This window comes from Oncorhynchus mykiss, chromosome 16 (assembly GCF_057628025.1).
Source record: "Oncorhynchus mykiss isolate SJ-2025 chromosome 16, ASM5762802v1, whole genome shotgun sequence".
Classification (NCBI taxonomy): domain Eukaryota; kingdom Metazoa; phylum Chordata; class Actinopteri; order Salmoniformes; family Salmonidae; genus Oncorhynchus; species Oncorhynchus mykiss.
The window spans coordinates 76,216,302-76,233,122 of record NC_143037.1 but is presented as its reverse complement, the minus strand read 5'-3'; the positions used below and the strand labels follow the sequence as shown (position 1 = coordinate 76,233,122).

The 16,821-nt window shown below is 46.9% G+C and overlaps 1 protein-coding gene across 2 annotated transcripts in view; it reads left to right on the top strand.

Annotated features, from left to right (window-relative positions):
• Positions 1 to 13,514, top strand: part of LOC110492449 (ER membrane protein complex subunit 1) — a 28,704-nt gene extending 15,190 nt beyond the window's left edge. Inside the window, exons 14-23 of one of the 2 annotated variants that reach the window (XM_090203995.1) lie at positions 253 to 402; positions 717 to 848; positions 1,002 to 1,031; positions 1,223 to 1,342; positions 1,449 to 1,586; positions 4,496 to 4,669; positions 7,187 to 7,397; positions 8,015 to 8,099; positions 9,043 to 9,172; positions 10,964 to 13,514. In XM_090203995.1, coding sequence (XP_090060121.1) covers positions 253 to 402; positions 717 to 848; positions 1,002 to 1,031; positions 1,223 to 1,342; positions 1,449 to 1,586; positions 4,496 to 4,669; positions 7,187 to 7,397; positions 8,015 to 8,099; positions 9,043 to 9,172; positions 10,964 to 11,143 — 1,350 coding nt within the window. In that variant the 3' untranslated portion in view covers positions 11,144 to 13,514. Of the gene's footprint in view, positions 1 to 252; positions 403 to 716; positions 879 to 1,001; positions 1,032 to 1,222; positions 1,343 to 1,448; positions 1,587 to 4,495; positions 4,670 to 7,186; positions 7,398 to 8,014; positions 8,100 to 9,042; positions 9,173 to 10,963 lie in introns of both variants that reach the window. The other variant, XM_090203996.1, reaches the window with a different exon arrangement.
• Positions 13,515 to 16,821: the final 3,307 nt, after the last annotated feature.

The window sequence follows — 16,821 nt, the reverse complement described above, 5'->3', positions numbered from 1 at the left end:
GTAGCACTTTACTGTAGTCCTAGTGAGGCTCATATGCAGGATGTTGTGTTCATGTCGAAGCACAAGCTCTGTCAAATGCTCTGAATGTGATGTGCTTTTTCTACAATCAATTTAATAAATGATTGGAATGTTGTTTGGAAGGATGTTCGGCTTTCACAGTGCGTTTTGTTCTTGGTCCATTAAAACAGGTATTGTTATACTTTTATAGCGCACGGTATGAAATAATCATCTTTGATCTCCGTTTGGTTCCAGCTCTTTGGCATCGACAGCAAGTCAGGCAGCATTCTGTGGAAGCACTACCTGGAGAATGTCCAGCCCAACGCAGCCTTCAAACTGATAGTTCAGAGGACTACCGCTCACTTCCCACATCCCCCACAGTGCACTCTGCTCATCAAGGATAAGGTAGAAAACAACACCCGTGGACTGTGTTGCAAAATAGTCCTTACTACACCATTTATTTATTTGTTTTTATTTGAGAGCTCTGGTGAATTTTAAGATTCCCCAATGATTTTAAATTCTTGATCTTGAACCTGAAAAAGACATTGGGGGGCTGTCGTTATCAAGCATCTCAGTAGGGATTAATACTTAAGTGTTTACGTACTTGTAACTAGGTAGGGCAGATCTTACTCCGACTGGATGTAACGTTGGAGGAAATGTCTCTATTTCTTTCTAAACATTTCTGCTATCGCTGTGTCTGTTTCCCCCCCCCTACCCAGGACACTGGCCTGGCCACCCTGCATGTGTTCAACCCCATATTTGGTAGGAAGAGCCACATCGCCCTGCCGGCCCTGCCCCGCCCCATCCTCCAGTCACTCCTACTACCTGTTATAGACCAGGACTACGCCAAGGTCCTGCTGCTGGTCGACGACCAATACAAGGTAGGACTGTCTGATTCCAAGGTCCTGCTGCTGGTCGACGACCAATACAAGGTAGGACTGTCTGATTCCAAGGTCCTGCTGCTGGTCGACGACCAATACAAGGTAGGACTGTCTGATTCCAAGGTCCTGCTGCTGGTCGATGACCAATACAAGGTAGGTCTACATCTGTCTGATACCAAGGTCTTGGGGGGGATGAAACATCAATGGGTTTTAACTGATGTGAAAGAAAAATAAATAATCTGTTGCATTGTGGGAAAGATTTGCACCTTTATTTTGTAAAGTCCCTGTTAGTGTTGACTCCTTTTCGTTTTTCTGCCTTTTATGTGTTCCCTCCCTCCCGCCAGGTGACAGCCTTCCCGTCCACTAAGAACGTCCTGCAGCAGCTCCAGGAGATGGCCTCCTCCATCTTCTTCTACCTGATCCGCTCAGAGCACGGAAACCTGTCTGGATTCAGACTGCGCAAGGTGACTTAACACTGTGTGTGTGTGTGTGTGTGTACGCGACATTCATTTGTGTGTGTGTGTGTGTGTATGCATGGATGTGACATTGAGTGTGTGTGTGTTCATCCAGGACCTGTCCACAGAGCGGATCTGGGAGGTGGTCCTTCCTACAGAGGTTCAGAAGATAGTAGCTGTTAAAGGGAAGAGACCCAACGAGCATGTCCACTCTCAGGGCAGAGTGATGGGAGACCGCAGCGTTCTCTACAAGGTAAACACTGCTCTAGGTGGGAGGACAGCGTTCTCTACAAGGTAAACACTGCTCTAGGTGGGAGGACAGCGTTCTCTACAAGGTAAACACTGCTCTAGGTGGGAGGACAGCGTTCTCTACAAGGTAAACACTGCTCTAGGTGGGAGGACAGCGTTCTCTACAAGGTAAACACTGCTCTAGGTGGGAGGACAGCGTTCTCTACAAGTTAAACACTGCTCTAGGTGGGAGGACAGCGTTCTCTACAAGGTAAACACTGCTCTAGGTGGGAGGACAGCGTTCTCTACAAGGTAAACACTGCTCTAGGTGGGAGGACAGCGTTCTCTACAAGGTAAACACTGCTCTAGGTGGTGGGACAGTGTTCTCTACAAGGTAAACACTGCTCTAGGTGGGAGGACAGCGTTCTCTACAAGGTAAACACTGCTCTAGGTGGGAGGACAGCGTTCTCTACAAGGTAAACACTGCTCTAGGTGGGAGGACAGCGTTCTCTACAAGGTAAACACTGCTCTAGGTGGTGGGACAGTGTTCTCTACAAGGTAAACACTGCTCTAGGTGGGAGGACCGCGTTCTCTACAAGGTAAACACTGCTCTAGGTGGGAGGACAGCATTCTCTACAAGGTAAACACTGCTCTAGGTGGGAGGACAGCGTTCTCTACAAGGTAAACACTGCTCTAGGTGGGAGGACAGCGTTCTCTACAAGGTAAACACTGCTCTAGGTGGGAGGACAGCGTTCTCTACAAGGTAAACACTGCTCTAGGTGGGAGGACAGCGTTCTCTACAAGGTAAACACTGCTCTAGGTGGGAGGACAGCGTTCTCTACAAGGTAAACACTGCTCTAGGTGGGAGGACAGCGTTCTCTACAAGGTAAACACTGCTCTAGGTGGTGGGACAGTGTTCTCTACAAGGTAAACATTGCTCTAGGTGGGAGGACAGCGTTCTCTACAAGGTAAACACTGCTCTAGGTGGGAGGACAGCATTCTCTACAAGGTAAACACTGCTCTAGGTGGGAGGACAGCGTTCTCTACTAGGTAAACACTGCTCCAGGTGGGAGGACAGTGTTCTCTACAAGGTAAACACTGCTCTAGGTGGGAGGACAGCGTTCTCTACAAGGTAAACACTGCTCTAGGTGGGAGGACAGCGTTCTCTACAAGGTAAACACTGCTCTAGGTGGGAGGACAGTGTTCTCTACAAGGTAAACACTGCTCTAGGTGGGAGGACAGCGTTCTCTACAAGGTAAACACTGCTCTAGGTGGGTTCTCTACAAGGTAAACACTGCTCTAGGTGGGAGGACAGCGTTCTCTACAAGGTAAACACTGCTCTAGGTGGTGGGACAGTGTTCTCTACAAGGTAAACACTGCTCTAGGTGGTGGGACAGCGTTCTCTACAAGGTAAACACTGCTCTAGGTGGTGGGACAGTGTTCTCTACAAGGTAAACACTGCTCTAGGTGGTGGGACAGTGTTCTCTACAAGGTAAACACTGCTCTAGGTGGTGGGACAGTGTTCTCTACAAGGTAAACACTGCTCTAGGTGGTGGGACAGTGTTCTCTACAAGGTAAACACTGCTCTAGGTGGTGGGACAGTGTTCTCTACAAGGTAAACACTGCTCTAGGTGGTGGGACAGTGTTCTCTACAAGGTAAACACTGCTCTAGGTGGGAGGACAGTGTTCTCTACAAGGTAAACACTGCTCTAGGTGGGAGGACAGCGTTCTCTACAAGGTAAACACTGCTCTAGGTGGGAGGACAGCGTTCTCTACAAGGTAAACACTGCTCTAGGTGGGTTCTCTACAAGGTAAACACTGCTCTAGGTGGGAGGACAGCGTTCTCTACAAGGTAAACACTGCTCTAGGTGGTGGGACAGTGTTCTCTACAAGGTAAACACTGCTCTAGGTGGTGGGACAGCGTTCTCTACAAGGTAAACACTGCTCTAGGTGGTGGGACAGTGTTCTCTACAAGGTAAACACTGCTCTAGGTGGTGGGACAGTGTTCTCTACAAGGTAAATACTGCTCTAGGTGGGAGGACAGCGTTCTCTACAAGGTAAACACTGCTCTAGGTGGGAGGACAGCGTTCTCTACAAGGTAAACACTGCTCTAGGTGGGTTCTCTACAAGGTAAACACTGCTCTAGGTGGGAGGACAGTGTTCTCTACAAGGTAAACACTGCTCTAGGTGGGAGGACAGCGTTCTCTACAAGGTAAACACTGCTCTAGGTGGGAGGACAGCGTTCTCTACAAGGTAAACACTGCTCTAGGTGGGAGGACAGCGTTCTCTACAAGGTAAACACTGCTCTAGGTGGGAGGACAGTGTTCTCTACAAGGTAAACACTGCTCTAGGTGGGAGGACAGCGTTCTCTACAAGGTAAACACTGCTCTAGGTGGGAGGACAGCGTTCTCTACAAGGTAAACACTGCTCTAGGTGGGAGGACAGCGTTCTCTACAAGGTAAACACTGCTCTAGGTGGTGGGACAGTGTTCTCTACAAGGTAAATACTGCTCTAGGTGGGAGGACAGTGTTCTCTACAAGGTAAACACTGCTCTAGGTGGGAGGACATGCACATGGCCAAATTAATTCCAGTAATTCATTAAATAATTCTACATTTACTCTGACACGCCAACAACCCACTATTACCATGGCAAATGGGTTGCAACCCATACTTTAAGAAAGGCTGTGGACTAAAGGCTCTACACGCAAACTATTAAGGGCCGGTTTCCCAGATCCAGATTTTAGACTAGTCCTGGACTAAAAAGCATGTTCAGCGGGTAATATCTGCAAACTCTGACCCAAAAGTTTAACTTTTAGTCATTTTTGAGGAGCAAACAAATGCACATACAAACTTATTGGAAATAAGAACAATTGTGTTTTTTTGTTGTTGTTGTGTGAAGACCTGAATAACAGTCTCTTTTTTTTCTCACCACAGTACCTGAACCCTAACCTGCTGGCAGTGGTGACGGAGAGTACAGACGCACACCCTGAGCGGGCCTTCGTGGGCGTGTTCCTGGTCGACGGTGTGACTGGACGGATCATCCATGAAGCCGTCCAGAGGAAGGCCAGGGGGCCCGTCCACTTTGTCCACTCTGAGAACTGGGTGGTGGTGAGTAGTAGCAGTAGCAGCCAAGTATTCACAGTAGTAGTAGAATTATCAGTAGTAGTATTCTCAGCAGTAGTAGTAGTATTATCAGTAGAATTATCAGTAGAATTATCAGTAGTAGTATTCTCAGCAGTAGTAGTAGTATTATCAGTAGAATTATCAGTAGAATTATCAGTAGTAGTAGTAGTATTATTATTATTATTATTATTATTATTATTAGTAGTAGTATTATCGGTAGTAGTAGTAGTAGTAGTAGTATTATCAGTAGTAGTAGTAGTAGTAGTAGTATTATCAGTAGTAGTAGTATTATCAGTAGTATTATTAGTAGTGGTAGTAGTAGTATTATCGGTAGTGGTGGTAGTATTATTAGTAGTATTATCAGCGGTGGTAGTAGTATGGTTATCAGTAGTGGTGGTGGTAGTAGTATTATCAGTAGTATTATCAGTGGGGTGGTGGTAGTAGTATTATCAGTATGGGTGGTAGTAGTATTATCAGTAGGGGTGGTAGTAGTATTATCAGTAGTGGTGGTAGTAGTGTTATCAGTAGTCTTATCAGTGGTATTATCAGTAGTACTATGATTATCAGTAGTGGTGGTAGTAGTATTATCAGTAGTAGTAGTGTTATCAGTAGTGGTAGTAGTAGTATTATCGGTAGTAGTAGTATTATCAGTAGTGGTGGTAGTAGTATTATCAGTAGGGGTGGTAGTAGTATTATCATTAGGGATGGTAGTAGTATTATCAGTAGGGGTGGTAGTAGTGTTATCAGTAGTACTATCAGTGGTATTATCAGTAGTACTATGATTATCAGTAGTGGTGGTAGTAGTATTATCAGTAGTAGTAGTGTTGTCAGTAGTGGTAGTAGTAGTATTATCAATAGTAGTAGTGTTATCAGTAGTGGTAGTAGTAGTGTTATCGGTAGTAGTAGTATTATCAGTAGTGGTAGTAGTAGTATTATCAGTAGTGGTGGTAGTAGTAGTATTATCAGTAGTAGTATTATCAGTAGTGGTAGTAGTAGTATTATCAGTAGTGGTAGTATGATTATCAGTAGGGGTGGTAGTAGTGGTATTTTCAGTAGTGGTAGTGGTATTTTCAGTAGTGGTAGTAGTATTTTCAGTAGTGGTAGTAGTATTATCAGTAGTGGTGAAGGTAGTAGTATTTTCAGTATTGGTAGTATTATTTTCAGTAGTGGTGGTAGTAGTAGTAGTAGTATTTTCAGTAGTGGTAGTAGTATTACCAGTAGTAGTAGTATTTTCAGTAGTGGTGGTGGTGGTAGTATTATCAGTGGTGGTGGTAGTAGTATTATTATCAGTAGTATTATCAGTAGTAGTAGTATTTTCAGTAGTGATAGTATTATTTTCAGTAGTAGTGGTGGTGGTGGTAGTAGTATTATCAGTAGTAGTAGTGGTGGTGGTGGTGGTAGTATTATCAGTAGTGGTAGTAGTATTATTAGTGGTATTATTATCAGTAGTATTATCAGTAGTGGTAGTAGTAGTATTATCAGTGGTATTATTATCAGTAGTATTATTAGTAGTAGTAGTAGTATCAACAGTAGTGGTAGTAGTATTATTATCAGTAGTATTATCAGTAGTAGTATTATCAGTAGTAGTAGTATTATCAGTAGTGGTGGTAGTATTATTATCAGTATTATTATCAGTGGTGGTAGTAGTAGTATTATCAGTGGTATTATCAGTAGTGGTGGTAGTAGTATTATCAGTGGGGGTGGTAGTAGTATTATCAGTATGGGTGGTAGTAGTATTATCGGTAGTAGTAGTGTTATCAGTAGTGGTAGTAGTAGTATTATCAGTAGTGGTAGTAGTGGTAGTATGATTATCAGTAGTGGTAGTATGATTATCAGTAGTGGTAGTAGTAGTGTTATCAGTAGTGGTAGTAGTATTATCGGTAGTAGTAGTAGTGTTATCAGTAGTGGTAGTAGTATTATCAGTAGTGGTAGTATGATTATCAGTAGGGGTGGTAGTAGTATGATTATCAGTAGTGGTAGTAGTATTTTCAGTAGTGGTAGTAGTATTTTCAGTAGTGGTAGTAGTATTTTCAGTAGTGGTAGTAGTATTTTCAGTAGTGGTAGTAGTATTTTCAGTAGTGGTGGTGGTGGTGGTGGTATTATTTTCAGTAGTGGTGGTGGTAGTATTATCAGTGGTGGTAGTAGTATTTTCAGTAGTGGTAGTAGTAGTTGTAGCAGTAATTGCAGTAGTAGAAGTAGCATTTGCAGCAGTAGTAGTAGGAGTAGTACTATTCGAAGTAGGAGTAGCAACAGCAGTAGTATCAGCAATAGCAGTAGTAGTATCAGCAATCGCAGTAGTAGTATCAGCTGCTGTTGGTACGGTCACAAGTGTTACAAAGATGCTTTCTATGGTGAGGAAAAAGGTTAATGAACTACTGTCTTCCAGCTATTGAGAAACCTTAAACATTTTATGTCTCTCTCTCTCTCTGTCCCTCTCTCTCTGTCCCTCCCTCTCTGTCCCTCTCTCTCTGTCCATCCCTCTCTGTCCCTCCCTCTCTACAGTATGAGTACTGGAACACCAAGTCCAGGCGTAATGAGTTCAGTGTGCTGGAGCTGTTTGAAGGGACAGAGCTGTATAACAGCACAGTGTTCAGCAGTCTGGACAGACCCCATCTGCCCCAGGTCCTACAGCAGACCTACATCTTCCCCTCTCCCATCACCACTATGGAGGCTACGCTCACTGAGAAGGGCATCACCTCTAGACATCTCCTGGGTCAGTATGGGAGGGAGGGGTGGGTTGCTCCCTGATCCCTCCTGGGTCAGTATGGGAGGGAGGGATATTGCTCCCTGAGACCTCCTGGGTCAGTATGGGAGGGACGGGTGGGTTGCTCCCTGATCCCTCCTGGGTCAGTATGGGAGGGAGGGATATTGCTCCCTGAGACCTCCTGGGTCAGTATGGGAGGGACGGGTGGGTTGCTCCCTGAGACCTCCTGGGTCAGTATGGGAGGGAGGGGTGGGTTGCTCCCTGAGACCTCCTGGGTCAGTATGGGAGGGAGGGGTGGGTTGCTCCCTGAGACCTCCTGGGTCAGTATGGGAGGGACGGGTGGGTTGCTCCCTGAGACCTCCTGGGTCAGTATGGGAGGGAGGGGTGGGTTGCTCCCTGAGACCTCCTGGGTCAGTACTTTTTAAATGTTTTAAATAAGAGACTGCAAAATGTTGCCTAAACAATAACCAAGGATACTAAGAAGTATTTGTTATTGGCAGTCATTAATGATTTTCATGGTTACATTTTTTGTTGTTGTTGCTAGACCTTTAGTTATGCAGAGTTTGGTGGATTTAATGCACTATCTGTATCGTAATTCATTTTGCTCTGGCTAATTTGTTTCTCAGTGGGGTTACCATCAGGAGCCATCTTGTCTCTCCCCAAGATGTTCCTGGATCCACGGAGACCAGAGGTCGTCACTGAACACAGCCGGTTAGTACCAACACCCCTGGGTCGTGTTCATCAGGCACCAAAAGGAAGAAAAACGTGCTGAAACTGGGAGGGAATACCTCTTTTTGTCCAATTTACAAATGCACATTTTTTGTTTTCTGTTGCAAAACATTTTTTGCTACATTGTGCACTAATGAACAGGACCCTGTTTTTTTCCAAAGTTATTTGACCTTTAGAGAGGAATACTGGTTCAAATCAAATGTTATTTGTCACATGCGCTGAATACAACAGGTGTAGAGACCTTAGGTGTAGAGACCTTAGGTGTAGAGACCTTAGGTGTAGAGACCTTAGGTGTAGAGACCTCAGGTGTAGAGACCTTACAGTGAAATGCTGAATACAACAGGTGTAGAGACCTTACAGTGAAATGCTGAATACAACAGGTGTAGAGACCTTACCGTGAAATGCTTACTCACAAGCCCTTAACCAACAACGCAGTTAAGAAAAATAGGTTTTAAGAAAGTATTTACAAAAATAAACTGAAGTGAAAAATAACAGATAATTAAGAACCAACAATAAAATAACAGCAGCGAGGCTATATACAGGGGGTACCAGTGCAGGGGGTAGCAGTGCAGGGGGTACCAGTGCAGGGGTACAGGTTCGTTGAGGTAATATATAGGTAAAGTGACTATGCATGGATAATAAACAGAGAGGCGGAGCAGCGTAAAATGGGGGAGGGGCGTGACAATGCAAATAGTCCAGGTAGCCATTTTGATTAGCTGTTCAGGAGTCTTATGTTTTGGGGGTAGAAGCTGTTAAGAAGCCTTTTGGACCTGGACTTGGCGCTCTGGCGCCGCTTCCCGGGTTAGTACCAGAGAGAACAGTCTATGACTAGGGTGGCTGGAGTCTTTGGCAAAAAATTTTGGGCCCTTGTCACACTATATGAAACTCTTATGAAAGTAAGAATTGATTTATCATTTATTTCCAGTGAGGAGAACCTTATACCCTACGCCCCAGAGATGCCCATCCGCACAGAGTGGTTCATCAACTACAATCAGACCGTAGCGAGAGTGAAAGGAATCTACACTGCCCCCTCTGGCCTGGAGTCCACGTGTCTGGTGAGTCTATGGTCTATTACATTGGTTTCCAACCTGTTTCGGCTACTGTACCACGAAGTACATCTTGCTATGTCCACAGTACCCTTGGAGTACCCCTCGTGCATTTTACCAGTAGGCCTATGGTCTCATGAGTCTTATCTAGTACCCCCTGTGGATAGGCTAGGTACCCCCAGGGATCCTAGTATCCCCTGTGGATAGGCTAGGTACCCCAGGGATCATAGTACCCCCTGTGGATAGGCTAGGTACCCCCAGGATTCCTAGTACCCCCTGTGGATAGGCTAGGTACCCCCAGGATTCCTAGTACCCCCTGTGGATAGGCTAGGTACCCCCAGGATTCCTAGTACCCCCTGTGGATAGGCTAGGTACCCCCAGGATTCCTAGTACCCCCTGTGGATAGGCTAGGTACCCCCAGGATTCCTAGTACCCCCTGTGGATAGGCTAGGTACCCCCAGGATTCCTAGTACCCCCTGTGGATAGGCTAGGTACCCCCAGGATTCCTAGTACCCCCTGTGGATAGGCTAGGTACCCCCAGGATTCCTAGTACCCCCTGTGGATAGGCTAGGTACCCCCAGGATTCCTAGTACCCCCTGTGGATAGGCTAGGTACCCCCAGGATTCCTAGTACCCCCTGTGGATAGGCTAGGTACCCCCAGGATTACTAGTACCCCCTGTGGATAGGCTAGGTACCCCCAGGATTACTAGTACCCCCTGTGGATAGGCTAGGTACCCCCAGGATTCCTAGTACCCCCTGTGGATAGGCTAGGTACCCCCAGGATTCCTAGTACCCCCTGTGGATAGGCTAGGTACCCCCAGGATTCCTAGTACCCCCTGTGGATAGGCTAGGTACCCCCAGGGATCCTAGTACCCCCTGTGGATAGGCTAGGTACCCCCAGGGTTCCTAGTACCCCCTGTGGATAGGCTAGGTACCCCCAGGATTCCTAGTACCCCCTGTGGATAGGCTAGGTACCCCCAGGATTCCTAGTACCCCCTGTGGATAGGCTAGGTACCCCCAGGATTCCTAGTACCCCCTGTGGATAGGCTAGGTACCCCCAGGATTCCTAGTACCCCCTGTGGATAGGCTAGGTACCCCCAGGATTCCTAGTACCCCCTGTGGATAGGCTAGGTACCCCCAGGATTCCTAGTACCCCCTGTGGATAGGCTAGGTACCCCCAGGATTCCTAGTACCCCCTGTGGATAGGCTAGGTACCCCCAGGATTCCTAGTACCCCCTGTGGATAGGCTAGGTACCCCCAGGATTCCTAGTACCCCCTGTGGATAGGCTAGGTACCCCCAGGATTCCTAGTACCCCCTGTGGATAGGCCAAGTACCCCCAGGGTTCTTAGTACCCCCATGGGTCCTAGTACCCCCTGTGGATAGGCCAAGTACCCCCAGGGTTCTTAGTACCCCCATGGGTCCTAGTACCCCCTGTGGATAGGCTAGGTACCCCCAGGGATCTTAGTACCCCCTGCGGATAGGCTAGGGTTAAGTACCCCCTGTGGATTGGCTAGGTACCCCCAGGGGTCCTAGTACCCCCCCCCCCCCCCCCCCTGTGGATAGGCTAGGTACCCCCAGGGTTCCTAGTACCCCCTGTGGATAGGTCAAGTACCCCCAGGAGTCTTAGTACCCCTGGTTGGGAAACTGGTCTATTACACTTCAATGTGTCAAGTCTGGACTTCCTTCTGCATTTCCAAGGTCATGTTACACTGACAATGCAGAGAGCGACTGTAGATGACTATAGTGTAGGTCAAAAGACTAAATATTTAACACGGAAATGTGTATGTTTTGTGACACAGGTGGTTGCGTACGGTCTTGACATCTACCAAACCAGGGTGTACCCCTCCAAGCAGTTCGACGTGCTGAAAGATGACTACGACTACGTCCTGATCAGCAGTGTTCTGTTCGCGCTGTTCTTCGCCACCATGATCAGTAAACGTCTGGCACAGGTCAAACTGCTCAACCGGGCCTGGCGGTAACCTTTCAACTCTGACCTCTCCGTTGCTGCATGGATGACCCCGGGACAATGGACGAGCTGAAGCCGTTTTGGTGGGGGGGGGGGGGGGGGTAGTAGTCTTTTTCAAGAAAGAGATTAATTTCGGGTTGCCAGATTTCTCTCATTTTTTTGTTTGTTTAATTTATTTGGTAAGACTTTGCATTGAGGTAGAATTTAAGGGGAGTTACGTTGCCTTCAGAACGTAGTCCTACCCCTTGACTTATTCCACATTGTTTTACAGCATGAATTCAAAATGGATTAGATTATTTTTTTTTTTTTCCCCTCACCCAGCTACACACAATAACCCATAAAGAAAGTGAAAACAACATGTTTTTAGAAATATTTGTACATTTTATTGAAAATGAAATACAGATCTAATTTACGTAAGTATTCACACCCCTGAGTCAATACTTTGTAGAAACACCTTTGGTGGAGATTACATCTTTGCGTCGTCTTGGGTATGTCGGTATCAAGCTTTGAGTCATCTGGAATTGAGGATTTTCTTCCCATTCTTCCTTACAGATTTTTTTTTCAAGCTCTGTTAAGTTAGATGGGGAGCAACGGTGAACAGCAATCTTCAAGGTTTTCTCCAGGCGAGCTGTGCCTGGTTTTCTCCAGGCGAGCTGTGCCTGGTTTTCTCCAGGCGTTTCTCCAGGCGAGCTGTGCCTGGTTTTCTCCAGGCGAGCTGTGCCTGGTTTTCTCCAGGCGAGCTGTGCCTGGTTTTCTCCAGGCGAGCTGTGCCTGGTTTTCTCCAGGCGAGCTGTGCCTGGTTTTCTCCAGGCGAGCTGTGCCTGGTTTTCTCCAGGCGAGCTGTGCCTGGTTTTCTCCAGGCGTAACAGTTTGTATTCAGGCCAAAGAGTTAGATTTTCATCTCATCAGACCACAATCTTTTTAGATATGCTCTTTCAAATGCTTTTTTTTGCCAGCTTCAGGCATGCTGTCATGTGGCTTTTTCTCAGGAGTGGCTTCCATCTGGCCACTCCCCCATAAAGCCCAGATTAGTGAAGTGCCTGTAGAGACTGTTGTCCTTCTGGCAGGTTCTCCCATCTCAGCCAAGGAACTCTGTAGTTCTGTCAGAGTGGTCATTGGTCACCTCCCTGAACAAGGTAATTCTTGCCCGGTTGTTCAGTTTGGTCGGACGGCCATCTCTAGGCAGAGTCTGGGTAGATTCATATTTTTCAATTTCCCAATGATGAAGACCTCCGTACTCTTGGAAACTTTCAACACTCTAGAAATCGTTGTGTAACCTTCCCCCGGATATGACTCAACCCAATTCTATCTCGGTGATCTACAGACAGTTCCTTGGGCTTCATGGTATATTTTTTGTTTCTGACATCTGCTGTCAACTGTGGGACCATATGTAGACGGGTGTGTTTCTTTCTCAATCCTGTCAAAACAATTGAGTTGGCCGCTCACAGGTGGACTCCAATCATGTCTCGAGGAGGATCAAAGGAAATTGGATGCACCTGAGCTCAATTTGGAGCGTCATAGCAAAGGGGTGTGACTACTTATGTAAATGAGACATGTCTGTATTTTAAGTTTCAATAAATTTGCATAAAATTCGTAACATGTTTTTACTGTTGTGTGTGTGTGTTCAGGCTGTAACACAACAAATTGTAGAATAGGTCAAGTGGTATGAATGCTTACAGAAGGCACTGTATGTCATTGCTATGAACAAATTAATAAACTGTTTAAAACCCTTTATAGCCTCCCTTTTTAAGGTAGCAATGTAAAGTGCTTTTCATGATCTCACTTCATGCAATGAAATGTTTTTTTTCCACAACGAAGAGCAGTTGAGTGGGTACTCTGTGCATTTCAAAGCAGATGTTGGTATACTGAAAGATGACTAAAACGTCTTTTTTTTAAAAAGATTAGGCCTAATCTAAGATTACTAAATGTGGTACAGATTTCGATAACTTTTTGTTTATTTTGTTTAAAAATAAGTTTTTATGTGTGCTAAAGGGGTATGTTCACCATGTTTGTGCCACAGATACTTGAAGACCATCCCTATGACAGATAGTGAATTGGGGTGTGTGTGTGTGTGTACTGAGGAGGTTCTGCTTTTTGGGGTCGTCTGCCTCTGAGGCTCGCAGTGTCTTTTTAAGTCTTTCTTTGATACACTGGAAGTTTTGGGATTTATCTTTGACCTAATATTCCCCCCCCCCCCCCCACCCCCAGGGCTTTTGTGTAAATGATAGTTTGTAAGATATTTATGTATATTTGTCTTAAACATGGATTAGCATGGTGCTCTAGAGTATACATTTTTTTTCCCCCTTTTGGGGTGAATGGAAAACTCATGCTCATGCAACACTTTCACAAAAACGCCCAATGCCCTCAATAAAATGATGACTATTTCTGAGTCTTTAACATTTTGTTTTGCACAAAGTAAGCTTACTACTGATTGTTTGGTTTTGCTATAAAGAAATAATTGCATTTGTTTTTCTTACTGCAGTTTACAGTGAAATAAACATAGCTGTTTTAAACCATAACTGAGTTCGGAAAACAAAACAAACACAATGGTTGGCTCGGTTGTTTTGTTTATCTTAGTGAGCCAACCATTGTGTATCTTAGTGAGCCAACCATTGTGTATCTTAGCGAGCCAACCATTGTGTATCTTAGCGAGCCAACCATTGTGTATCTTAGCGAGCCAACCATTGTGTATCTTAGCGAGGCAACCATTGTGTATCTTAGCGAGCCAACCATTGTGTATCTTAGCGAGCCAACCATTGTGTATCTTAGCAAGCTACTGTAATGTGTGGCTTTAACAAGCCACAGCTGAGGAACTAGCAAACATTTCCTCTATTGCAAGAATCCAAAACTAAATGCCGTGGTTCTCTGTTTACTCGAGAGGGTCAAGTCGTTTGCCATCTTGCTGATGTGATGGCAGGAATGGTTTAGATAGTCAGTAGTTAGATATGTCAACATCACGAGTTGACACAGCTGTTGATATCATCGTTTCAAATGTCGTTTGACGTGGGGCTAACTATAACATTTCTTGACTTTGCACTCCTTGATCCGTTCTGAGTTAGGTAGTTAACGTTAGCCCAAAGGACTGTCATCAGCTAAAATACAATCTGGGATACATCTTGCAGTTCAATGGTCACTTCAGTCGTTGATACACCCGTTCATACTTTAAACTTCTCGGTTATACTGTTAAATGCCTTTCTGTGTCAAGTCTAATGAGCCGCGTGCAACTATCAAACCTCCATTTATAACAAAGTATAGCTAGCCATACAATGGAGTAGCAGCACAACCTTTTTTGTGTCGTCATTTGAGTTCACTGAACTGTAAATTATAGCTTCACAATTTGTAGATTATTTATCATGTCATTGTGTTGAACTCTCTCTCTGTGTCAGTCCCGACATCCAACCACCAGGCTACCTGCTGCCCCATCCATCATGTCATTATGTTGAACTGTCTGTCAGTCCCGGCATCCAACCACCAGGCTACCTGCTGCCCCATCCATCATGTCATTATGTTGAACTGTCTGTCAGTCCCGGCATCCAACCACCAGGCTACCTGCTGCCCCATAGATCATGTCATTATGTTGAGCTGTCTGTCAGTCCCGACATCCAACCACCAGGCTACAGTGCCTTGCGAAAGTATTCGGCCCCCTTGAACTTAGCGACCTTTTGCCACATTTCAGGCTTCAAACATAAAGATATAAAACTGTATTTTTTTGTGAAGATTCAACAACAAGTGGGACACAATCATGAAGTGGAACGACATTTATTGGATATTTCAAACTTTTTTAACAAATCAAAAACTGAAAAATTGGATGTGCAACCACTCCTTTGTAAATTTGTTTTGTGAGAAGAGACGAGTCTCTAGACCAGTGGTGACCAAACGGGCGATCGACTGGTCGATCTCTCCAAGGCATTCCTAGTCGATCCCCAAACATGAATGTACAATTTAACAATGATGAAGCCTTGCATTCCTATTTTTTTGTTACGTTGTTTGGTAGCTGCACTTGATTCAACAGCCCTAGCGCCAGGAAGGCAAAGTGTTCCCATTTTTAATCATTTAATGTGTCTGAAGGTAGAACTCTGCCTCCGCGCACTTGCCCTCGTGCAGCAATGTTAGCAAACACAGAAAGGGGTCTGTAGGCCGGCCTACTGCTGGCCAATCAGATAGCTCAGATCACCGTGTCTGCACAGTTTCCTTGAGCCATAGACAGTAAAAAGAAGCCTTGAATGCACAATACAAAGTTGAGCCTGTGAGTAAAAAGAAGAAAATCAAGACTAGGGAGTAGAGAGAGACTCTACGAATACAGCAAAGAGCTGCTGTTTTTTATCAGTTAGTTCATGTTTAGATTGTTATTCTGCACTGTCAACACTTTGTTCAACACCTTTATAATGCACGTTGTCCCTACTTCCACTCACGCTACAACCAGCACTGCAGCTGCAATGTATAGTACTACTTCCACTCACGCTACAACCAGCACTGCAGCTGCAATGAATGAATACAGCGAAGTGTTCCGATAAGCTTGCTGTTGTTATCATCTGCTAGTGTTTTTTTTCTTTCTACGCTGCTCCCTCCCTCCCTCCGCTGCTCCCTCCCTCCCCCTCTCCTCTCATCCTTCCCTCCTCTGCTCCCTCCCTCCGCTGATCCCTCCCTCCCTTCGCTGCTCCCTCCCTTCCTCCGCTGCTCCCTCCCTCCCTACGCTGCTCCCTCCCTCCCTCCCTCCCTCCGCTGCTCCCTCCCTCCCTCCGCTGCTCCCTCCCTCTGCTGGTTCCTCCCTCCCTTCCTCCCTCCGCTGCTCCCCCCTCCTCTCTCCCTCCCTCCTCTCCCTCCCTCCGCTGCTGCTCCCCCCTCCTCTCTCCCTCCCTCCCTCCTCTCTCCCTCCCTCCGCTGCTCCTCCTCTCTCCCTCCCTCCGCTGCTCCCTCCCTCCGCTGCTCCCCCCCCCTTTCTCCCTCCCTGCCTCCGCTGCTCCCTCCCTCCGCTGCTCCCCCCCCCTTTCTCCCTCCCTGCTCTCTCCCCCCTCCTCTCTTCCTCTCTCCCTCCCTCCCTCCTCTCTCTCTCCCTCCCTCCCTCCTCTCTCCCTCCCTCCCTCCCTCCGCTGCTCCCCCCTCCTCTCTCCCTCCCTCATCTCTCCCCCTCCTCTCTCTCTCTCTCCCTCCTCTCTCTCTCCCTCCCTCCTCTCTCCCCCTCCTCTCTTCCTCCCTCCCTCCTCTCTCTCTCCCTCCCTCCCTCCCTCCCTCCCTCTGCTGCTCCCCCCTCCTCTCTCCCTCCCTCCTCTCTCCCCCCTCTGCTGCTCTCCCCCCTCCTCTCTTCCTCCCTCCTCTCTCCCTCCCTCCCTCCCTCCTCTCTCTCTCCCCCCTCCTCTCTTCCTCCCTACTCTCTCCCTCCCCCCTCCTCTCTCTCTCTCTCCCTCCCTCCTCTCTCCCTCCCTCCTCTCTCCCTCCCTTCGCTGCTCCCTCCCTCCCTTGGCTGCTCCCTCCCTCCCTTCGCTGCTCCCTCCCTCCCTTCGCTGCTCCCTCCCTTCCTCCGCTGCTCCCTCCTCTCTCCCTCCCTCCCTCCGCTGCTCCCTCCTCTCTCCCTCCCTCCTCTCTCCCTCCCTCCGCTGCTCCTCCTCCCTCCCTCCCTCCGCTGCTCCCCCCCTCCTCTCTCTCTCCCCCCTCTGCTGCTCTCCCCCCCTCCTCTCTTCCTCCCTCCTCTCT